A 23,262-nucleotide genomic window follows, 5' to 3' on the forward strand; every position below is an offset into this window, starting at 1 on the left:
ATACATAATATTCTAAATAATATATTATCTTTATGAACATTTCTGCTAAACCTGTACTCGCTACGTACATCTATAAGTAGCAAAAATACCATGTATTATTTCTTGTTTGAAAAAAGCTTATTAAAAAAACATAATGGGTATGCATAATGTAATAATTGTTGTATATTTTATCTAATTTAAAAAATAATAAAAATATTCCAATTGAATTGTGCCTCTCTTTTTTATGCTTAATTTCTGTTAATTGCGTTTATTTATTTATAATATTATAATAAGTTGTATAAGTTATGTACACACACACACACACCCAAGAATTGGATTTATTGTCTTCCACCATTCACTCATCAAGCGTCTCCATTGGCGTCTTTTCTCTAGGGATTGGATTGCCATTGGCTTTGTCGTGTATGGTAAATGGCATCTGAATGCCTTCCTGGGATTCACGCTTGGGAGTATCCCGTTTATGCTCACTGGAGAAGCACACACTGATGCGTCCATTACCACGTACCGCTGACATTGCAATTGGTGGTTGATAACGCACCACTGGAGTTGGCTGTCGAAAGTCCGATGCCGGCTGCTGTTTGTTGTTGGAGTTGCAGTTGGCATTGGAGTTGGAATTGTTGTCATTGTTGTTGCCATGTGATGTGACATTCTTTACATGGGTTTCCTTGCGCACACCTACCATTAGAGCTTCATGGCAAGAGCTCTCCTGGAATTTCTTGACTCGATCTTTCATGTCACCCTCACGCTTGACTTCCTTTTCAATTTCAGCTCGTCGCTTGTTCTCGTAACGCTCCAGCGCCATCTCATCTCGCTTCTTATTGCGCTCCACAATAAGGTCGGCAATTTCGAGTCTTTTTTGCATTAAGGCCTCTTTGCTGAGCTTCTGAAACATCTCTGGCCAGATGCCTGGTTGCTTTTTAATTAAAACAATGCGTGCCTCATGCTTAAAAATGCGACAGAAACTGGCCATCTCATCGATCTCCTGGGCCAGATGGCGTTCAAAGAATATTGGTGGGTTGTTAAATTTTAAATATTGCGGCAGGAGGACAACGTCCGGCTTTCGGGTCACCAGCCTATTCAGTTCAATGGAAATTTTGATGTCCTCCTCCGTTTGCGATATTTGCACCATTATGAGCTATTGTCCTTGTTGTCCTTACCCACGCTGTTGTTATGTTGTGAATGAGCAATTTCTGGCATTTGGAATGCAAAGACAATGTCTGCTACAACTGCTTTGATTCGGGCTTCATTTAAATATCCAATTGGTTTTATTTATTTTGATTTGAATATTAACCGGTATTGTAATCGCCATAACGAGTTGAGCTCCTTATCGATCAAACAGTTATTGGCTGTCCATCCCTCTGCATTGGACAAACTCCTAGCTAGGAGGGGTTAAGGGTATGTTAAATGGTCCTTAAGGGTAGTTAGGTATAGTATTTGTTGTTGTGCACACCTGTAACACTCATGGCATAAACTTAGTCATTGACCCTTAGGACCTACATACAAATACACATATTTTCTACATATTTAGATTGATTTAGTTTTTAGATTCTAGCACGCGATGCCATTTTTGCTGGCAGCATAATTCATTATTTGTTGATTTTGACGACAGCCTAAATAATTGTTTTATGCTCCACTTGGAGCAACGGAATTGAAAATAATTTGAATTTAATTCGAATGCTTTATGCATTTAGTTTGGATGGAACTTTCTGAACTTATATATAATTTATTTATGCTCTTGTTGGGTGAATTATTTATAATTAATTTGATGGAGCTTTGGTGACTTGGTAACTAATGCCAATTTTGCTTTAATAATATTTAATATATTTTGATTTCAATTAGTTTTAATTTATTGTTTTATGCTACGCTTCGGTAAAAAAGATAATATATTATAATTAAGAGATAACTATAATATTAACAAAAAAAAAAATTATTTTATGTATTTAATTTTATTGAACTTTCTGGCAAAACTTTAGCCACTTTTCTCGACTCCTTAATCATTGTTTTTGGACATTGCATTTCACCCCAACCAATGGGCACCATAGGTATACGGTTTTTGCGTATATCACTAGCATAAGCAATCACCACGCCAAGCTCTGCCTCAGCGGTGCTTAAGGTAAATGATTGCTCCATCTGGTTGAGAACTCGGGCCAGTATAACATCGCCGGGTTTGAATGATTTATAAATGTCCACTCGATCCTTTTCAGTTTCACGCACATCCTCTTTCCGCAGCACACCTCGATAGCTGCTCTCGAGTAGGATGTTTCTAACACAAAATATAGCACACTTCGCGAATTTAGGTGTCGTCACCAGGATGCGGGCTGTAACCACGTCACCAGTTGCCGGGATGGTTAAATGAAATCCTGGCTTATGTACGCTCACAACTTGGCACTGAAAATGTTAAACTGGTTATTCGGTATTAAAATAATAGTACACAAGTAAACATCATACCGTTTCAGTGGATTCGTCTATGTTAACTATTCCAGACTTGGAGGCATAAATGTAACCGCCTTGTTCGTAGGTTCCCTCACCCACAATAACATTGTCTTCGACCCGGCACAGGCGTTCCCCAGGTAGACAGATTAAAATGTCATCATCCTTATCTTGAGATGTAGCAGCTACTTCATTGCCTTTATTAGCCATTTTTATAATGACTTTTGAAATAAAATTTATATTGAATTAAAACTTTTAAAAGTATATTTTTGATCAAAACAAAACATGAGCCATGTGTTTCGGCGTCGATAATGTTATCGCAGCGCTCTACAAGTGGATGTCGCACATATCGATGTGACTAATCGATAGCACGCGCGTTTTTTTTTTGTACCGGTGCTCATCAGCAGATATTTGTGCGTGTGTGTGTAACTTGCATTATATTGGGTGTTTCATATTGAATTTGTTTGTAATTAAAAAATAACTAATTCAAGATGAATAAAAATGCTAATATGAGTTATCGAGAGGTCATACCTCGAAACTTGAATCCAGAGGAATGGATAGACGTCGAAATAAACACAGGTAAGCTGATTAAAAGTGAAGACGCGTTTAGAATTCAGTTTGGCATAACATTTATTAACTTTTGTGTAATTTTTGACAATTATTAGGCACACAAAGTACGCTACAGGACATTAAAACATTTGGAAAGTCCGGTAGCTTCTGTTACAGTAATCTTGGAAACGTTCAAAATAGGAATCGCTTCATATATTGGTAAGCATTTGCTGTTGAGTGCACTTTAAAGAAAACATGCTAATATGTATTTACATATTTATATTTATTTGTTAGGCGCACATATCAGGATATTGTTGAGCTTTCGGAAGTCAGTTTAGATGTGACGCTGCTGAGGAACCATGTTCGTCTACGCTTTACGGACTCTGCAGTACTGAATGTTTCGCTCTCCGAGCAGGAAAACTGTGTCACTTTGTTGGTGGTCACCGTCAGCAGCATCCATCGCATTGCATTTCCCGCACAGAGCGATGGAATGCTGGCCGCCGGAACTGCCACAGCGGATGCTCAAAAACATTCAGTTTTCTATGATGCCAACGTGAACTTGAAAGACCGTAGTACATTTCATGTGCTAGATGGAAGTATGGCCATTAATGTACCCCAACTCGCTGCTTCCGACATCTCTCAGAATAGCGAAGAGGCATATTTTGCCGTCGACTATCAGACAAAGCTAATGCTTCACGTTATGAATTCTCGCACGGGCATCACAATATCGCACGAGGTGAAAGAGTCCAATTTAATGCCACGTTTTCTATCCAACTTGAAAGGAGCTTTAACGTAAGTAAATACATTACTTTATTTGATTTAAATTAAATATATGCAAATGTTTTTTTGCAGTGGACGAGGCGATAATTTGGCGGCATCTATTTCCATGTCATTCAGTCACATTGAGGGAGAGATGTTCTTGCTGGTGCTCTATCGGAATAATGAGTTGCGTTTGTGGTCAGTGGCCACATTGCAGAATATTGCCTCTATTAACTGTGCCGAGACGCAAGGAGCTCAAGGACGTAAGTTGGAAAAGCGTGTTATAATTGTGAAACGATATGAGATGTGGTAGACCCTATAAAGTACATCATATGTTGGTCAGGACGACGAGATGAGTCGATATCACAGTGTAACTTGACGCAGGTCCGTCTATTTGGTTTTAAAAACTTTATTGTTTTTTGAGATAGCTACATCAATATCTCTTATCTCTGTATTTGGTAGTCTTAGACAAATTTAGTTAGTCTGCGGAAAGTTGAGGATATCAAAACTTCGTTGTGTCCAAGATGACCTTGCTTATTTGCTAATATAACATTTTATATATTATTCTATTCCAGCCCAAAATAGTATGATGCGTAAAATAGATGACCGTAACTTTTGCGTATTTTTGTCGCATGAAAGAAGCGCAGAATTCATTTGCCTCAGTATTGTTTGCAACTTGGCGGAGACGAATACAAAGAATATTAGCTTAGCTGTGCAACATAAAGTGCCAGCTCCGCAAATGGATTTGGCTGACTTTGATGCAACGTCCTCTCATATCTGGACGCTTTGGAGTAATTCGGAGGGTGATTTCAATGTGTCGGCAATCTTCTTGGGTGCGGACAAAACAATTAAATGGGTGACTGCTGCATTGGAGCCACCACCGGACAGGTGTTGCCTGACTATAGAGCATGGCGTGGATCCACGTGAGGCATACACCTCGTATATATTTCATCCGGGTCGATTTGATTACAATGTGATTGCCAAGGCGCTTTATGTTAGTTTCTTTCATTTATTTAATTATGCTTTGATGATTAAGCTGACTCTTTCTTTGCTTTTATAGATGTTCCGACGTGCCAACTTGCAATTCGATATGAAGCAGTTGACATTAACAATGCTTAAGGAGCAGGTGGCGCAAGCCGTTGAAGATGAGATACAAAGTGAGCTGAAAGATTTCGTTGTCAGCGACGAAGAGTATTTAGAAATTGCGACCAGACTCTGGGATCGTTTCTATTCTTGCTGTGAGCAGTACCACATCAAATCCTCGGAGCCCATCGGCCTCGCTGTTTTAGGCGACATGGATGCTGTTTGTGTTGTCCGCAGGCAATCGTTTGCTCTGCTGCGCCCTTGTGAAATGTTGGAACATCTAATGCTTGCGGAGGAGCACACAGATGATGTAACAGCCTTTGTGGCATCTTATTGTCGCAACGATCCCACAGCAGCAATGAGTTTTGTTCAACTTATGAAGATCATCACTCAGCTAGAAAAGCACCTAACCGATGATATCAAAATTGAAATGGATAAAAATCTGTATCAACGGGATGATAAAGTCATTGCCAATTTATTGCATCGAATAACTGCTGGCGATGAGGGACTCGATGACTACAATTCTGTTGCACTGCCTCGTCGCTACATTGATCAAATCCAGCTAAAGTTGCAGACAATATTACACTTGGATACGGCCGTTAATATGCTGTTGGATTTACTTGCCATTGTTGACCAGGACGCTTATCCAGAGCCCATAAGTATGTGTTTTAATTTTGTCAAAGAATTTGTAAGGGAACATTCCGTCGAAAATTGAAGCAAGTCTCTGCAATCGTATCAAATCTTTGAAAACAACATTTCTTCCTTTTTTGTTTTGTTTTTCTCTTATAAATATACGCTTTTAATTAACTTTAGATGGTCTTTCAAAGTCGACACGTTTCTTGCAGTCCACTGGAGCATTATTTGGCAGCGAGTATGGCATTTCTATTCTTGCCGAAACGGTTAAGCAAATGGCAATGATACGGTTGGTATTATATCTTGTAGTCTTGGTAGTATATTTATATCATATTTTACTAATGACTTACCTTTACAGTTTTTCTGTTTGTCGCAACCTTTTGATTTTGCAGTACATCATTTATGGACAGGCTGGCCACAAGAACTTTTCCATCAAGACAAATATTAATTTCTTAAACTCCTATTATACGCTAGTTTGGATATCTGAGACGTCAATATCACTCAATACTCCAGTTAACTTGTAAGACATTGCTATTAGCAATGATAGTTCATTTGAATGTTAACTTTATTTTTAATTCATGCACAGTGAGGTGTCCATACAGCGTTTGACGCGTGCACAACTCTTTAGCGGCTATACGCGTCCTTATTCGAGCCAAATTCGTTTAAATAGTCAGACAACGCTGCTGTGTCTGTTTCTGCAATCAAAGGGATTATTTAGCGCACTTTCTATGCTACTAAAGGAACCTAATCAACCATTGGATCAACTGTCAATGCGGCAGACACTGCTCCAACTAGTTGGATTTATTAATCAGATGCTGTAAGTTCTAGTATCTAGATATAAAAGAATGCTGAATGTCTGATTTACTGATTGCAATTGCAGCTGGCCAGAGGCTTGGAACGATGTATTTCCGGAGTGGCTCTTTGGCACTTGTCATCACATTATCATTCAGGATTATGTACGCTTATTGTCTGGCTGGTGTGATGAGAAAGCTATTTCACGTATGTATTTGCAAACAGTTTTATATTACTGCAAGTTTTTTTTTAAGTAACAATAACAAAGACAAATAGCTGGAAATACAATTTTAAGCATCCAAAATAAGGATGAAAAAAAGCAATAACTAGACAATATATATAATTTCAAATCAAAAATTAACGTATTCCGTAACTATTATATTAAAAAAAAAAAGAAAGTGTTACTCCGCAACTGTTAAATAAAAATGTAAAATAAGATAAATTTTATATAAATTATAAGCAATTAAATAGAAAACCAAATAGAAGTTTTGGTGTACTCCATTTCTTGACATTAGGCTCTATATTCATTGTTATTTTCAATTCCAGATATAGTTTTGATTTCCTAAATTCAAATGTTAATGTTGTCAATTTTGTGTCCCCAATTTTCTTGTACTCTTAGTATTAACTGTCAAAAGTCTAATCATTATTTGTATTTCAATTGCAGGTTGCTTTATTCTGGCAGTTTCTCTTCTTGATTGTGGTGAACCGCAAAAATCAATTTCCCTATTTGAGCAAGTGGCAGAAAATGTGTTAAAGGAACCTTTTCTATTTGAACAAGTTTTGAAAAACACACCGCTTTACTCCAAGCTTGAAGGCATACTCAGCAGACAGAGTATTGTGCTAACAAAAGAGGACTATAAACTAGCCTTGGTGCATTATTATCTAAAAGTTATACAATTATTCGAACAACACTCGGCATCTGATTATATTATTCAATTGGCTCACATGGCTATGAGCAAGCTGCATGTGGAAGACCCTCAGTTGCCCATGTTCCAATCGATAGTATTTAACAATCATTTGCAGCTTGGACACTATGAGGAGGCATATCATGCTTTAGTTTATAATGCTGATACCTCGCGACGCAAGGATTGTCTGCGTCAATTGGTCATTATGCTATTTCAGTGTAAGCGATTTGATCTTCTCATGCAGTTGCCCTACAATTGCTTACAAGAGGAGTTCGAAAACATTGTCGAGTCCCGTGCACGTTCCCTTAGCATCGATCAAAATGAAGTCTACAATTTTCTGTATGCTTTCCATGCTAACAAAGGCAACATGCGCAAGGGTAAGCTATAATGATGTAATTGAATAAAATATAATAATACAATATGATCTTATTAACCCGCAGCTGCGACAGTTATGTATGAACAGGCCATGAGATTGCAGGTGGACAGCGATGCTCCCGATGCATTGCAGAAGCGCTGCTCATCACTTCTCGTTTGCATCAATTGCTTGTATTTGGTCGACAAACGTTATAGATGGATTGCCAAACCCACAATTGGTGACGAGAAACTACCAATGGATCAAGATAACGAAGAGTTACCCAAAGAGGACAGTGGAAGTGGCCAAGATGTTGTTGTACTTGAATTATCCGACATACGTCGTGAGCTGCTGCACGCGGAGGCGTTAAGAGAACTGTCCTATCATCGCAAGGACGTGGGTGCCTACGAATTGGCTGGTGCCGAAGAGCTCTCCTATCTCCTGGCCACTTGTGGTCTATACACAGCGGCGTTGAAACTTGCACGTGGTAATGAGTTCTCTGTGCTGCCAATATTTGAGAGTCTTGCAGCCGCATGTGTTAGCACCTCGGAGGATAAATCCAAGGATGCTTGGACTTGGCTACAAAACAATGATTTAGCAGGTAGAGTGTTAAATATAAAATTTAATTGTTGTAATCTAATTTTCCATTTTTTTTCCAGATCTGGCGCATCGCAACAGCGCTGCCGATATGGCTTGGTCCTTGCTGCAGAAGCTCGTTGTCGATAATGAACTGAGTGAATCGACTTTAATACGGAAAGCGGTTGTTAACCGTATACTAACATTGAATGCATTTGTGCCTCAATGGCTGTACGACTCGTACAAGTTGGCCAACTCCCGGGAACTGCTGCTTCTCTATGTAAAACATAATCGTTTACTGGATGCCACCGAATTAGCATGCGAAATGATTGGCGGCATGCTGGGAGCAGGCAGTGAATATTTCGATTTTAAGCATTCGGTGAATGTGACGAACCCGCAGCTATCATTTCCCATCAATACAATCGATCTGCTGTTGCACGGCTTGCAGATCAATGGCAAGGAGCATATTGAATACGAAATGGTAATATTCAAAATGACTGTTCCCTCTCTTTAGAAGTTCTCCTAATGCTTTCTTTCTTTGCAGGCTCATGTCAAGCTGGAGGAAGAAGTTGCTAGATACGTTGAGACTGTCAAACGTACTACAGAAGATAAAATTAAACTAGCTATTTTAACAGAAAGGGAGAATCGACAACAACAGCAGATTTTCGGTTGAGCACTCATGCATTTATTCAGCTCGTTTAATAATAATAATAAAACATACAATTAATATTAATTTAGAAATCATCTGTCATTACCAGTTCGGCCAGGAACTTCTTGTAGATATTCATAAATTGTGCCACGAACGCTTCCAAGTGAAATATATGCTTTGCGCCGTTTTGCATGCGATGCTCATATTGTGTGGCATATTCCAATGTCTTTGCCTTGATGGACATATCACAATTGTTGACCAGATGCTCCACAAGGCCACGGAAGATGAGATTTGGTGGCACTCCTTGCGAGAGCAGTTCATACAAACGATCGCGTATCTTTTCAAGCTTGGCGGGAGTTTGTTCGCTCACAATCTGATTTGCCGTTTCACGCAGATAAACTTGCCAGTCCAGATCGGCGATTTCCTGTTGTGCCGTGAACGGATATTGCTGGACTTTAGATGCCTCCAGCATGAGCAAGGCACGGCGTAAGTTCCTCTCGGATTTATCCACCACCCGTTTGGCCAGCTCGGGCGGCAACACGAGACCCTCACGCTTGCACGTGGCTTGCAGTACAGCTGTCATTTCGGATTCGCTGGGCGCAGCCACACGTATCCCGAGGCAACGTGATCGAATAGCCGGAATGATGCGAGATGTGGAATTTACGGACAAAATAATGCGACAGGTAGCTACGTATTTTTCCATGGTGCGACGTAGTGCGTGTTGGGCATCCTTGGTCAGCTCATCGCCTTCGGAAATAACAATCACCTTGAATTCCCGCTGACCATTGATGTCGATTTGATGGGTCTGTGCCACCTGCTTGATCAGGTCTATAACAACAGTCCGATCGTACATGCCGGCGTCTGAGGGATTCACCTCCAAATGGTAATTACTGCTGACAGTCATCACCTCGATCTTCCGATTCGATGGCGTTGTGAATCCCATTGTCTCGTTGCGCAGTCTTTCAACGCCAACGCCATACATCTCACGCAGCAGGCACATAATGCGTGTCTTCTTCCCAGCTCCAGAAGGACCGTAGAACATGAGATGTGGAAAATCGCTCTGCTTACAAAGATTACGCAGATTTTCCGCCTGATCCTATACACAAATATTATAGTGGCATCCGTATTTCTTGCAGAATTCAAACTTACTTTGTGGTAATCCAATTTGGATAATTCACGGGGTCGGTATTTGTCTACCCAGAGTGCCATGTTATCTTATTTGTTCATCAAAATTGAATTTTGTTAAAAATTATAAATGTTGCGGCGTTTGTTCTTGCAATGCGCGCTTTTTTTATGATTAAACAGTCGATGGTGCTGTAGAGTATCGATAAGTGTCTATCGATAGTACAGGGACTGTTACTGATATTTTCGCATGAAAAATTGTACAATTGCTGGTACAAATTCAAGCTATTTTAGAATTCAAAAAACTACTAGAAATATTCCAAATTATTATTACGAGATTACTATTGTAGTTGTATATCTTTTTCCATATATTTTTATAAGTCAATAAAACTTTTAAGAGCTGACACCACTGGGCCCGATAGCGATTCAAACCGCCTTCGTATGAAAATTGTTTGATGGTCATGTTGAGCATATAAAATGGTTCGCCAAAAATGTACTATTGTGCTATTGTACATTTTTGTTCCTTAAACAAGGTTGCAACATCAAGAAACTATTTGTTACCACTTTGGTACCATTTTTGATGAAAGTGTACGAACTGTCACATCAGGTACAGCGAATACAAATGTACCAGGTACCAGATGTGGTACAAACGTACTGAGTTTATGGTTCATAGAGTCTTTGGTACATGTAGTATGTGTGAGCAGTACAAAACTTAAAACTGAAATTTGAATTGATTAGGTGATCTATGTGGCTCGGTTCGAGGCCGGATACACAACTTCTGCAGAGATTGCACACAAAGTCATCAGGACGGATAACTTGTATTATATATTATTCAGGAAAGTGACGATTATCAGAACTCCTTTAAGCCGCCGGTTATCGGTAAGATTATACTAATAATAAATTAGTTCTCTATAAGAAAATCAGGGAAATAATTCTCAAAATATAGAATTCAAAGTAGTATAAAAAACTAAAAAAAAGTATAGAAGTAAAATATTAATGATATATAATGAACTCTAAATTTCTATTTAAAAACGCATGATCGTATTACGGGTTACAATAAAAAGACGTATCGCATTGATGATGTTGATTTCGCATCATCACCCGTAGCAAAGTTTGAGACGAAGGACGGAGATATATCTTTTCTCGAATACTATAAGAAAGTAAGTCGATTGTTTACTAAAATTTATAAAGCTCAAATTTAATATTATCTTCTTAATTGTGAAGCGGTATTATATCAGTATTCGGTATTTTAAACAACCGTTGTTGGTGTCTCGTCCAATTGAGAAGAGCCTTAAGTAACTGATGCTGGCATTTTTAATTTCTAAGGGCATCCACCAAGCACCCTCGCCTGGATTGGAGAATCAGCTGTACTTTTTGTAGTGATGATTCAATTTACTACAAAAACTACAAATAAAATACATATATTTAGTTTATACAAAATCTTGTAAGTTTTAGAGAATTTCATTACTTAATGTAAAACAAAACACTTAACTGTTACTGCTTAGTTATATCCATGTCCCTTATCTTTATAAGTATCGTATGGAAATTGTATACAAATAAATGTTAACCAGTTAGCATGATTTTTTTTTTACAATCAAATTGCGTTCCACTTGAGATTTAAAATATTCCAATTTTCAAATGGACCCTTTGCATTAAAATATAAAAAACGTTTTTTTTCGAAATTATTTAAAGTTTGAATGCAGAATAAATCTGTTAAACCATGCTCAAAATTACAAGCCGCTCGAAAATCGGTTGTTTTTTGAAAAAGTAGTGAATGCTTGAAGTTGGTGAAACTATTGACCTGGCAACTTACAAGTGAAAGCTTGTAAGTATAACATATTAGCAGATGTACCTACGTAAGCATCTATTTTATTGAGTTAAACCATACTGAAATTTTATAAAGATATTTTTTAATAAAAAGATTTTATATACATACAGAAAATAAAAAATTATTTAAAAAAAAAATGTACCGAAACGCTTTCAGTTCTTGAAAAATAATTGATTTCGGTTCCGATTCCAGTACTAAATATTAAACGGTTAGTTTCGGTCATTGGTTCCGTTTTAATGTTTTTCGATTCACGCAACAGCTTCTTGTTTAATCGTCGTTTTGTGCATGTAGAAATGCCTTAAAAGATTTGCTTTACAGCTAAACTCTTTATGACAAACATTGCAAATACTTGTACAGTCGCCACTGTGTGTTAGCTGATGTATTTGAAGAGTTTTGCGGGCGGCAAATGCCTTACCGCAATCGTTGTAGTCACATTTAAATGGACGCAACTTGAGATGCACTGCATCGTCATGATTTTTCAAGTGACACAGCTTGGTAAATTTACGTCCACACTTGCTGCATTGGTAACCCTCCCGATTATTGTGTCGGGTCAAGTGCTCATCCAGTTCCTCTTGGCTTGTCTTGCCTTGGGAACAAACCGGACATCGAAACTGTATATCTGCCGAATGGTTCTTTATATGACGATTCAATTCTGCCTTTTGACGAAATGTTTTCTCACAAATATCACATTGGAATGGACGTTCGTTCGTGTGTCCCATTAGATGTACCCGCAATGTTTTGGGTAATCCAAATGACTTTTCACAGTAACTACATTTATAGGGTCGTATGCCTTCATGTACCGATCTCACGTGATCTTTCAGATGGTGCTTTTGCTTGAACTCTCGTTGACAATATGGACATGTATTATCTGCTTTGCAATGTACTCGATAAGCGTGAGTTTTCAACAGAGCTTCTGACTTGTAATTCTTATGGCAAATGTCACAGGTAAATAAATCCTGGTCTTCATTGATTATATCTGTGGATCCATCAATGCATTGAACTCGACACTTGTGTTCTTTAAATGAGGATAATTTGCGAAATGTTCGACTGCATTTCTCGCAGCGACGAAATGAAGGGTCTACGATTTTGTCATTACTTAAAATTGAGTTCCATGAATTTTTATCACTCAACTCAAAGGGATCCCCCTTTTCATTGTTTGGATTCAATATTAAATGATCAATTTCAGGCTCACTATCGTAGCCAACTATTTCTTTCTGTTCTGTTGTGCTGCTGGACTATAAATAATATAGAAATTATTATCAAATTAAAAATGAATATTATTTTTAACTTACACTCTTATCAATTGCTTGTTTCTCAACAATCTTGCAACTTGACTTGTGCTCTGATAAATCGTCTGCATTTGACAATATGGATTTAAAATATAGTTGACTTTCCCTTAATCGCCTTTGAAATTCCAGAAAAGTTTTTGATTTTTGAGAGCAAAGCTCACATACGTTTTTGGGTTGCACTGACTTTAAACTTAGTTTCTGTTTGTCCATTCCCGTAAATATAAGTGCCAACAAATCCTGTAGCTCCGATTCATTTAGAAAAGAGGATTTAGCATTGTCTGCCTTCAACTTAAAACATGTCGCACAAATCCTTTTTAAGTTGACCTTATTAATTGCTTTGTGCTCCTCTTCCGTCAATTCGTCTAATGCGATGCTGCTGCAAATGGACATTTCAGCGAATTTGCAAAACATAAAAACTTTTGTGTAACAGGAATGACACAATTGTTGCGGCAAGTTTATTAACGTTCCCTTTTCTTCTACTCCATATGCCATTGCATTAAAGACGCTTAATAACTGTGGCTCATGTTTTAAATTATGATACAGGTGTTTTGTGTCTCCGGTTTTCTGTAAATCTTGCAAGCAAACAATGCAGAAGTTGTCCACTGAAGCACGAGTTATCGGTAACATATCTGCGGTATTACATTCGAAGGCAGCGTTGTCTTGCCACTTTAGCCAGTTCTATAATCTGCCAATTTTTGTTTGTTTAAAAAAACATATTAATAATATGTTTTTATCTGTTTGTTTTCTTGGTTGATTCCCATTTTCAGATCAAATATGGTGATATCGCCCGGCCACCACAATCTCTTTGGCTACCGTCCTTTTTCTGTGAAGCAAGGCTGCCACATTTTCAAACTATCGGAAACTCTTTTCTGGTAAGCAAGGCTGCCATACGATGTGATCTCAGATGAAACGGCGCGAAAGTTTCACAATTTTACACATTAAACAATTGTTTAAAAAAGCAATGAGATCAATTATGACGAAACCATTTAAAATTTAAATTAAAAAAAACAGAGGTAATTTTGTTATGTTCATGTTTTATCGTTTGTGCCAGCTCGATGTTTATTGTTATTTGTATTTCCTTAATTATCGGCGCTGTCGATATATTTTCTTACTTATTTAAATAGGCGGCTATCGATAGGTGATATTGTCAAATGCGGCGAGTAGTCTGTGGGGGGAGTGGCAACTCCAGATGTTCTGCTAGACAGAGACAGGTAGCAACTCCAAAACGAGACAGCACATATGCGCTACCCCTTCATGCCCCTCGATGCAATTGAGTCAAATTAGACTCAAACTGCAGCAACGGTGGGATGAATAGGATAAAAAGGGAATTGGCAAATTTTCATCAAACCACGTTGCTGCAGAACATGCGGACGAGAGTTCGATTTGATCGGCGAAGAGGAGCGGTTGCCTTCCCCAGGCACACAGTTTTTGTGAGGAGAAGTTTCGCGCCTTGTGCCGCAGTAGCACACGTGTGCCGTCACTCGGTGCTGCCACGAAATTTGACATTCCACCAGAGGTTGTGCCGCGTCTGGAACCGAGGAGTACTGGCCGGCCTCTGCCCCAAGAGAAATCTTTGTGCCGTGCGTAGACTGTTTGCCGCACCAACTGCACGTCATCTTGGCAAGCTGCACTTATCGGCCGAAAGGCAGACAACAAGGACGACATCCCCCGAAGTCCCGTAGAAGACCTGTGAGCAGCAGTGGGCAGAACATCGGCGGCGTTATTGTACACAAGTGAGTCCGTTCCGAGGAGCCCCTTTCCATGTCAGGAACTACGCCTTTTCGCTGTTTTTTCTATTTTATAAATAATTACACATAGTGCGTTTTGTGTAGAGCAGTCGCTGTCTAAGCTTTATTGGCAAAAATAGACGAAAAGTGAACAAAGAATTAAACTTAAAATTTATTATCTTAAAGATAAACGAAATTAACTGAAAGCTGAAAGAAAGAAAACAAGAATCTGAATAAGAAAGAAATAAAATATTTTTCTATTATTAATAATTAAATTTAAATGATGTAAAAATCGCAGTAAAAATCAAGCTAAGCTAAAAAGAATATAAAATTAATTAAAATGCAAATTAAAATTGAAAACAAGACAAACAGAGTAGGGACGATAACGACATGATTAATATTTGACAGATATTTATATACATTTAAGTATATAATGAGATTTAATTATAATCACAAGCACACATAGATTGACAGATAAACATATATATATATATATAAACATTTATAAATATATACATATACTCTACCCTTACATCGCCCCTTAAACCACCCAGAGAGCTCTTTAGGCAGGCTAAGGTAATATTAAGCGATTCACATTTAACCTTGACATACCATTCCATAACATACATACGTATAAACATATATATATATATATATATATTTGTCCCGCGGCGTCTCCGCAACAGCCTTGTGTCGCACATTTACGGTGCAGATTTGTATATGCCATTATTTATGTTGATGGCCATGTTTTCGTTCCTCGTCTGTGGTTTCGTGTAGCAAGGAAGAAATGTACACACATGAAATATAAAAGATGTTAGAGATTAAGGATGTTCGACCGCAATGTATATATAAATAAGGAAATAACACAAATTATACCCATCTGAACATGAAAATGTCCGTATAATTATTGCTGTAGGGGGGAGGGAGAAACACGATGGCCAACACAGGATGAAGTAGGTCCATTCGGTGGCCAACATGAGGGAGATGACGGAGTGGTGTCATCTCAGGCAGGGCGGGTACGCCTGGGTCCGGAACCGGGATCCTGTTTGGACGAGAGGTGGATCAGTGTTAGGTTTTGTGAATGTTTGTTTGTTTACTTACCGTTTTGTTGTTGATTGCAGGTTTTGTTGTTTATGTTGTGGATTTCCGTCGTCTTTTGTTGTAGTGTTGTGTAGTTCCGTTCGCCACAGCTGTTTGTGTATCGATGATGTAATCGATTGTTCGGACTGCGGGCCAGGGATGGGACCCCTACCCTGAGAACCGATGAGCCAGCCGGCGCGGCCCACAGAGTGACAAGCAGTTCGTAACAATATGGCGCCCAATTGAAAGAGCTCACGGTTTTTAAAATCGTGGCTATTTCTGAAGAAAACAAATTCAATACAATGTTGATACACGAGGTCAATCCCTCGGCTTTAGGATCCACGCACCTGAAGTCTTATGCGGCACAGAAGGTGGCCCATAATTGCGCAGTGTGTTGTGGAGTCCGAGAAGCACGAAGATGATTTTTGCCGACCATATATTCCTTTTGGCATCGGAGGATGCTCTCGTTGCGGTTGGTGCAGTTCGGGACGTACCGACTGTATCCATAGCCTGGTGGTAGCCGTGACGATAGTTCAATTCTGTGATACCAATTGTGATATTAGGTTAGTTTGTTTGTTGTTATTTATTTATTTATATCTATTTGTTTTGTCTTACTCTGTGTTTGCTGTGGATGTGTGTTGGCCGTGGTTAGTTTTGAGCCTCGGAGACTGGTGACCCAGGACGATACCAGTATCGATCCTGCGCCGCATCGGTCACTCAACATGCATCAGAAGCTGCCAGATGTACGATAGAAGCCAAATAGAAATTCAGTTAGCGTTTCTCGGATGCCGTTCATCACGCTAGTGATGAACTGAGCATCTGACAGATGCTTAAATGTTTGTCCACTGTCCGAATCGTGCGTAGAGAAGTGTTGGTCCGCCTGTGTATATTTTTTTTCTCTCCCTTGTTTAGTAGATGTATTTGCTGTTAAATATAGTAGTAAATAATTGGTATTAATATTTAGTAATTTATTTTTGTAGCTATAGTTATTATATTAGTAATCGTTAGGCGTTTCGTTAAGTATCGTAAGCCTGTTTATTTTCGTGAGTAGTTTTGTTTGACGTATATATATTCAGTATTGTAAGTCCTGTTGGGTATTGTTTACGTTTTGTTAAGTCCTGTTGGGTAGTCTTTACTTATTGTAAGTTGTTTGAATTAATTTTCTGTAAATACGTAAATTTATTTAATATTAGTTAGTGTCTGTATATATTAGTTGTTAGTTTTTGTATTAGTAAGTTTCTGTAGTGTTAGACTTGTTTATATGTAATTTTTGGTTAGCTGTAGTGAGATTAGTGTTATTTATATCTATTTATTAGAATACAGGATATTTATTAGTATTTATTAGAAAATACGGGATTAGATTTTTTTTAGATAGAAAGAATGGATAGCGCGACGAAATCAGCGGTAAATGTAGCGATTGCTCAGGCCCACCAGACGTATAGGCATTCCTTGCGGTCGGGTATTAGCGATGCGCTTCAGGAGCAGATTAGGGAAGGGTTCATGGAGATGATGACACTCATCAATGAAGTGTTCAGGTTGCAAGAGCCCAGGGCAGGGTCCGAGAGTGTCGGGGAGATGTTCCCAAAGTCAGGAAGCCCAGATCCAAGAACAGTAACTATTCCAGAGAGTAGAGAGGATGAATCCCAGGATCATCGTGATGCCGAGTATTTGTGGGATGGGCAAATATGGTACACTGATCCACCGGCGATGAATGGATACCATCTAGGACGGCATAATCTCCGCGTAGAGGATCGCCGAGTAGATGCGTTGAAGGAAGTATTGTGGCTCACGGATGCGCGTGACCAGACTTTTTGTTGGAAGCCCGGCTAACTCAGTCGGTAGAGTATGAGTAGTGCTTTTGAGTAGGGTCGTGTTGTGGGTGTGGCCTACGTTGGGCGCTGCGTTAGGTGCCGGCTGGTCACAAACGATCTAGGGGGGGGGTATTGTTATGTTCATGTTTTATCGTTTGTGCCAGCTCGATGTTTATTGTTATTTGTATTTCCTTAATTATCGGCGCTGTCGATATATTTTCTTACTTATTTAAATAGGCGGCTATCGATAGGTGATATTGTCAAATGCGGCGAGTAGTCTGTGGGGAGTGGCAACCCAGATGTTCTGCTAGACAGAGACAGGTAGCAACTCAAAACGAGACAGCACATATGCTACCCTTCATGCCCTCGATGCAATTGAGTCAAATTAGACTCAAACTGCAGCAACGGTGGGATGAATAGGATAAAAAGGGAATTGGCAAATTTTCATCAAACCACGTTGCTGCAGAACATGCGGACGAGAGTTCGATTTGATCGGCGAAGAGGAGCGGTTGCCTTCCCCAGGCACACAGTTTTTGTGAGGAGAAGTTTCGCGCCTTGTGCCGCAGTAGCACACGTGTGCCGTCACTCGGTGCTGCCACGAAATTTGACATTCCACCAGAGGTTGTGCCGCGTCTGGAACCGAGGAGTACTGGCCGGCCTCTGCCCCAAGAGAAATCTTTGTGCCGTGCGTAGACTGTTTGCCGCACCAACTGCACGTCATCTTGGCAAGCTGCACTTATCGGCCGAAAGGCAGACAACAAGGACGACATCCCCCGAAGTCCCGTAGAAGACCTGTGAGCAGCAGTGGGCAGAACATCGGCGGCGTTATTGTACACAAGTGAGTCCGTTCCGAGGAGCCCCTTTCCATGTCAGGAACTACGCCTTTTCGCTGTTTTTTTCTATTTTATAAATAATTACACATAGTGCGTTTTGTGTAGAGCAGTCGCTGTCTAAGCTTTATTGGCAAAAATAAACGAAAAGTGAACAAAGAATTAAACTTAAAATTTATTATCTTAAAGATAAACGAAATTAACTGAAAGCTGAAAGAAAGAAAACAAGAATCTGAATAAGAAAGAAATAAAATATTTTTCTATTATTAATAATTAAATTTAAATGATGTAAAAATCGCAGTAAAAATCAAGCTAAGCTAAAAAGAATATAAAATTAATTAAAATGCAAATTAAAATTGAAAACAAGACAAACAGAGTAGGGACGATAACGACATGATTAATATTTGACAGATATTTATATACATTTAAGTATATAATGAGATTTAATTATAATCACAAGCACACATAGATTGACAGATAAACATATATATATATATAAACATTTATAAATATATACATATACCTGTCTCTTATACACATCTAGATGTGTATAAGAGACAGCCCTTACATCGCCCCTTAAACCACCCAGAGAGCTCTTTAGGCAGGCTAAGGTAATATTAAGCGATTCACATTTAACCTTAACATACCATTCCATAACATACATACGTATAAACATATATATATATATATATTTGTCCCGCGGCGTCTCCGCAACAGCCTTGTGTCGCACATTTACGGTGCAAATTTGTATATGCCATTATTTATGTTGATGGCCATGTTTTCGTTCCTCGTCTGTGTTTCGTGTAGCAAGGAAGAAATGTACACACATGAAATATAAAAGATGTTAGAGATTAAGGATGTTCGACCGCAATGTATATATAAATAAGGAAATAACACAAATTATACCCATCTGAACATGAAAATGTCCGTATAATTATTGCTGTAGGGGGAGGGAGAAATACGAAGGCCAACACAGGATGAAGTAGGTCCATTCGGTGGCCAACATGAGGGAGATGACGGAGTGGTGTCATCTCAGGCAGGGCGGGTACGCCTGGGTCCGAAACCGGGATCCTGTTTGGACGAGAGGTGGATCAGTGTTAGGTTTTGTGAATGTTTGTTTGTTTACTTACCGTTTTGTTGTTGATTGCAGGTTTTGTTGTTTATGTTGTGGATTTCCGTCGTCTTTTGTTGTAGTGTTGTGTAGTTCCGTTCGCCACAGCTGTTTGTGTATCGATGATGTAATCGATTGTTCGGACTGCGGGCCAGGGATGGGACCCCTACCCTGAGAACCGATGAGCCAGCCGGCGCGGCCCACAGAGTGACAAGCAGTTCGTAACAATTTTCATGTATGTAGGGAATTCAACACTCCATGGGGTAGAAGTTTTATATCTTAATTTAATTTATGAAAATTCTGGCTTCAAAATGGCAAGAGATGCGTTTTGTTTTTTTTTCGATGAAGATATTTTTGAAAAGTATCTTCCCAATTTCAAAATGTCTGGTAAACGGCAACTTTTTTCTGCCAGGTGGCAGCGCCTTTAATTTGGCACTCTACCACATACATAAATTCTGCGGCTTGCTCTGCGGTATAATCGTGGATAGCAAAGTTTAAAAGGTGTATTTTTTATAGAAGCTAGACATAAGCGCATGGAAAACGGTGTGGAAAATGGTTTATTGGCCGATGGCGACCAACTAGAAGCTCGTGAAAACCAAATGGGCAGCAGCACTGACGGAGAGGGTGAAGGCGAGGGCGACTCGACGCCACAGCCGCCGCAAACAACAAATGACGATGTAAGTGACGGCGATGTGGATGGGGAACGCGATATGTCTGTGTCGGATGCGGCTGAAGCAGAAGCCGAAGCGGACACAGAACCAACTCCATGAAAATGCAGCACCCTGTCCGATATCCATCCTGGATGATAGTTTGTGCGAAAAGATGTAGACAGTGATGCCCGATGACGACAATGATGACGAGGTAAGAAAATAATAACAAATCTGTGCTGTAGAGTAGGTGCAATTGGGTAAATTTTCAATACAACAATTGTTTACTTTTGGGAACAGGCAAAGGAAAACTACGAGGGTTTCAATGGGACTGGACGCACTGTGACACTCCAAACACTAATGGCTGCAAATGTGCTACAGCCTGGAAAATCGCTAATGACAATAGATTACCTTGGGCAAAAATTTGTGGGAGATCTGCTGCCGGACGGTAAAATTAAATCTCAAGAGACTGAAACCATATTTGTAACGCCCAGTGCTTGGGCCATGCACTGCAAGAGAATTATAAATCCCGAGAAGAAAAGTGGTTGCGGTTGGGCTTCCGTTAAATATAAAGGAAAGAAACTAGACGCCTATAAGAATACATACTTGCGGAAGTGTGCTTTACAGAAGGAGTAAACACCCGAGGATGGCGATATAGGTAAATGAAATGGATTAAATTAAATAGACTATAATTAAATAAATTTTCTTTGCCAGATGCTGAGCGAAAAACTGATTCGCCCGATCTGGTTGTGAAACGCACAGTATTTCCGCACAATACTGTGGCCAATCGCAATATAATTCAGTAAGTTTTAATTTAATTTGAGCTTGCAATTATGATTATTGAAAAACTTTTCTTATAGTGATGCCAATATGCTGATTGAGGCCGTTCCCTTTACATCAGTTGGCAAATTGCAACCATTTCTGCTAAGCATAACATCATCGGCATTGTTATTGGCCGACTTTCATTGCCATTTGACGGTGCGCGAGGTGTGCGGCTATTTGGGAGGCACTTGGGACATGAACACGCACAGTGAGTCCGGCCTTAACATTACCACTGATATCTTTATACCGTAACTAATATGATTTCTATTCTCTTTTTGTAGCTTTGACAATTACGAAAACATATCCATGCCGCAATACACGCTTTGATCGGCAACGTGCTGGGGAAGTGGGCGTGACATACAGAAAATGATGGTACAAGATCAGGTGCTGCTCGTTGGCTGGTATCACTCGCATCCCAAGTTCCAGGCTGAGCCCACTCTACGCGATTGCGACTCCCAACTGGATTATCAGATACGCATGCGGGGCAAGTGACTTAACATATACCCATGCGTTTCACTCATTATTTGTAAGTTTTCTGCTTCAATTAATATATTTTATGTATTAATATTGTTTATAATATTTTTATGAAGCACCCTATTATGAAGAGAATCCAACCTTGGAGTCGGTGGTCAAGTGTATATGGATTGTGCCGCCAAATGAAAACAAACAGTCCATGGAATACGGACGACCGATGTTAATGCAATATTCGGTGCTGCCCGACAAAGAGATTCCTGAAGAGGTGCGCACTGAAATTCAATCCTGCGTCGATTATTATACCCAATATCGCGGCGAGATTGTTAAATTTGGTAACATTTACAATAACGACGTGACGTACAACGAGAAATTGAAGAACACGCTCTATCCGAAATTCCCAACAAAGCAAAGTGATAAGGCGTTATGGAATTGGTTATGTGCCGTCCTAGACTGTGAGCAGGAGGATGATTTTATACCACCGAAGACGATTAAGATCATTGACAACGACGACAATGAAATGATTGTTAAAACGGAAACGCAGTCGTCAACTGAGTCGATTAACGATATTAAGCTGGAGCAGCAGATGCCCAAAGAGGAGCCATTGGGCGAGATAATACACTTGAATTCCGTTGAGGATGTGGCACGTAAAACCGAGGAGGAAACTTCACTGCAGGCGGAGCAAAAAGCTAGCGAGTTGAAAGTAATGTCGCTACAGGAACAACTTTGTATGCCATCGGGACTTAATATGAATCCAGTGCGCATGTTGTCACCGCTGGCAACACCAAATCAACGAATCACACGCCAGCGGCGACACCAAATGTCGTGGCACCAGCCATCCCACTGAATGCTGCAACCACGCAGCTGTTGCCACCACAGTTGCCGTCTGTAAATAGTGCAACATCTGTGTCTGTTGTGCAATCCGCTTCACCGCGCGACAGTCCCACAAATATACAATTGCAATCGAATGCTGCCAGTCCCGCCAAGTTTGAGCTGCCAGTGCGTGCCTCGCCATCGCCAGCCAAGTCGGATACCTCGTCACATACGTCCGCGTACGTAACTCTCCGGCGCCGAGTCCGGGCAAGTTCAGCGTCAGCGACATTGCCCGCAATAGTCCGAGCTGACACAATAAATATGATACATTGGCCACGCCTCTCGTGCCGCCTTCGGCTGCGTGCTTGCCCACGGCCAATGATCTGATGGCGGCCAGTTTGGCACAGCTGGCTGGACAATTGCCGCCCACTTTCTGCAGGCTGATCTGTCTGCGCTTTTTTCAGCAGCAACAGCGCAAGGTTACGGCAGCTCGTCGCTCAATCAATGGCTGCAGCGGCAGCTAAAGTCGGTGGTTCCAACGGTCGAGCAGTGCGTCGGCATTGGGTAATCTAAGTGATCCCACGGCAGCTGCAGTGGCTGCTTATTCTAATAGCTTCAACATGCCGTTGCCTACTATCAACGCCAGCGGCAGCATCAGCAGCAACAACAACAGCAATAATAATAACAACACCAACAGTGGCAGCAAAATCAAAGCTGGAACGCTCCTCCAAATCCTCAGCGTCGTCATCATCATCGAACTCCAGCTCATCTTCGAACTCGTATAAAACGAAGCTCATGGAAAGAGTTGGATGAGCTGAAGAATGATCCATTGAAGATGAGTGAATTGATAAGATCAACCGGAATATGCAGCGTTGTTGTTGCAACGGGCGGAGGCATTGGGCGCCACAACACTGGGCACATTGGGTTTCGGTTCGATTTGAGCTGTAACGAGCAATCCAACCAGTTGCAAATCCAACAAGCAGCAA

At 40.0% G+C, this 23,262-nt stretch overlaps 6 protein-coding genes and 1 pseudogene across 6 annotated transcripts; 2 read left to right on the top strand and 5 right to left on the bottom strand.

Annotated features, from left to right (window-relative positions):
* Window positions 1-201: 201 nt before the first annotated feature.
* On the bottom strand, window positions 202-1,247 carry LOC117782289. The gene has a single exon (XM_034619368.1). It carries the CDS (start codon window positions 1,124-1,126, stop codon window positions 335-337), a length of 792 nt encoding a protein of 263 aa, XP_034475259.1. The 5' UTR covers window positions 1,127-1,247; the 3' UTR covers window positions 202-334.
* Window positions 1,248-1,905: 658 nt separating this feature from the next.
* LOC117782290 (exosome complex component CSL4) lies at window positions 1,906-2,726 on the bottom strand. Its single transcript, XM_034619369.1, has 2 exons — window positions 2,446-2,726; window positions 1,906-2,385 (listed from the first exon to the last, which is right to left on the bottom strand). The coding sequence occupies exons 1-2, from the start codon at window positions 2,635-2,637 to the stop codon at window positions 1,930-1,932; spliced, it is 648 nt and encodes a 215-aa protein (XP_034475260.1). The 5' UTR covers window positions 2,638-2,726; the 3' UTR covers window positions 1,906-1,929.
* A 124-nt stretch (window positions 2,727-2,850) lies between these two features.
* Window positions 2,851-8,809, top strand: LOC117782286 (nuclear pore complex protein Nup160 homolog). Its single transcript, XM_034619359.1, has 14 exons — window positions 2,851-3,006; window positions 3,093-3,195; window positions 3,271-3,768; window positions 3,829-3,998; window positions 4,311-4,729; window positions 4,796-5,477; window positions 5,632-5,740; window positions 5,810-5,971; window positions 6,038-6,268; window positions 6,332-6,450; window positions 6,908-7,525; window positions 7,589-8,101; window positions 8,160-8,557; window positions 8,621-8,809. Exons 1-14 carry the CDS (start codon window positions 2,919-2,921, stop codon window positions 8,747-8,749), a joined length of 4,239 nt encoding a protein of 1,412 aa, XP_034475250.1. The 5' UTR covers window positions 2,851-2,918; the 3' UTR covers window positions 8,750-8,809.
* On the bottom strand, window positions 8,739-10,020 carry LOC117782288 (replication factor C subunit 3). Its single transcript, XM_034619367.1, has 2 exons — window positions 9,875-10,020; window positions 8,739-9,821 (listed from the first exon to the last, which is right to left on the bottom strand). The coding sequence occupies exons 1-2, from the start codon at window positions 9,932-9,934 to the stop codon at window positions 8,811-8,813; spliced, it is 1,071 nt and encodes a 356-aa protein (XP_034475258.1). The 5' UTR covers window positions 9,935-10,020; the 3' UTR covers window positions 8,739-8,810.
* A 1,766-nt stretch (window positions 10,021-11,786) lies between these two features.
* LOC117780320 (zinc finger protein 2 homolog) lies at window positions 11,787-13,704 on the bottom strand. Its single transcript, XM_034616792.1, has 2 exons — window positions 12,968-13,704; window positions 11,787-12,910 (listed from the first exon to the last, which is right to left on the bottom strand). The coding sequence occupies exons 1-2, from the start codon at window positions 13,589-13,591 to the stop codon at window positions 11,924-11,926; spliced, it is 1,611 nt and encodes a 536-aa protein (XP_034472683.1). The 5' UTR covers window positions 13,592-13,704; the 3' UTR covers window positions 11,787-11,923.
* Window positions 13,705-14,958: 1,254 nt separating this feature from the next.
* On the bottom strand, window positions 14,959-16,517 carry LOC117780223. The gene is made up of 4 exons (XM_034616665.1): window positions 16,387-16,517; window positions 16,119-16,310; window positions 15,793-16,050; window positions 14,959-15,733 (listed from the first exon to the last, which is right to left on the bottom strand). The coding sequence occupies exons 1-4, from the start codon at window positions 16,493-16,495 to the stop codon at window positions 15,690-15,692; spliced, it is 603 nt and encodes a 200-aa protein (XP_034472556.1). The 5' UTR covers window positions 16,496-16,517; the 3' UTR covers window positions 14,959-15,689.
* Window positions 16,518-19,978: 3,461 nt separating this feature from the next.
* LOC117780005 lies at window positions 19,979-23,217 on the top strand (annotated as a pseudogene).
* The last annotated feature ends 45 nt before the right edge of the window (window positions 23,218-23,262 follow it).

The sequence above is a fragment of the Drosophila innubila genome (genome assembly GCF_004354385.1).
Source record: "Drosophila innubila isolate TH190305 chromosome 2L unlocalized genomic scaffold, UK_Dinn_1.0 4_B_2L, whole genome shotgun sequence".
Taxonomy (NCBI): domain Eukaryota; kingdom Metazoa; phylum Arthropoda; class Insecta; order Diptera; family Drosophilidae; genus Drosophila; species Drosophila innubila.

What these genes read in the sequence shown, in the direction of transcription:
- LOC117782289 (XM_034619368.1), bottom strand. Translation starts at nt 1,126, where the DNA reads ATGGTGCAAATATCGCAAACGGAGGAGGACATCAAAATTTCCATTGAA.
- LOC117782290 (XM_034619369.1), bottom strand. Translation starts at nt 2,637, where the DNA reads ATGGCTAATAAAGGCAATGAAGTAGCTGCTACATCTCAAGATAAGGAT. An exon ending in TAGACGAATCCACTGAAACG is followed by an intron (nt 2,386 to 2,445) that starts GTATGATGTTTA and finishes TAACATTTTCAG; the next exon opens with TGCCAAGTTGTGAGCGTACA.
- LOC117782286 (XM_034619359.1), top strand. Translation starts at nt 2,919, where the DNA reads ATGAATAAAAATGCTAATATGAGTTATCGAGAGGTCATACCTCGAAAC. An exon ending in AGACGTCGAAATAAACACAG is followed by an intron (nt 3,007 to 3,092) that starts GTAAGCTGATTA and finishes GACAATTATTAG; the next exon opens with GCACACAAAGTACGCTACAG. An exon ending in CTCAATACTCCAGTTAACTT is followed by an intron (nt 5,972 to 6,037) that starts GTAAGACATTGC and finishes ATTCATGCACAG; the next exon opens with TGAGGTGTCCATACAGCGTT.
- LOC117782288 (XM_034619367.1), bottom strand. Translation starts at nt 9,934, where the DNA reads ATGGCACTCTGGGTAGACAAATACCGACCCCGTGAATTATCCAAATTG. An exon ending in CCAAATTGGATTACCACAAA is followed by an intron (nt 9,822 to 9,874) that starts GTAAGTTTGAAT and finishes ATTTGTGTATAG; the next exon opens with GATCAGGCGGAAAATCTGCG.
- LOC117780320 (XM_034616792.1), bottom strand. Translation starts at nt 13,591, where the DNA reads ATGTTACCGATAACTCGTGCTTCAGTGGACAACTTCTGCATTGTTTGC. An exon ending in AACAAGCAATTGATAAGAGT is followed by an intron (nt 12,911 to 12,967) that starts GTAAGTTAAAAA and finishes TATTATTTATAG; the next exon opens with TCCAGCAGCACAACAGAACA.
- LOC117780223 (XM_034616665.1), bottom strand. Translation starts at nt 16,495, where the DNA reads ATGTTGAGTGACCGATGCGGCGCAGGATCGATACTGGTATCGTCCTGG. An exon ending in ACATCCACAGCAAACACAGA is followed by an intron (nt 16,311 to 16,386) that starts GTAAGACAAAAC and finishes TTGGTATCACAG; the next exon opens with AATTGAACTATCGTCACGGC. An exon ending in CTGCAATCAACAACAAAACG is followed by an intron (nt 15,734 to 15,792) that starts GTAAGTAAACAA and finishes TCGTCCAAACAG; the next exon opens with GATCCCGGTTCCGGACCCAG.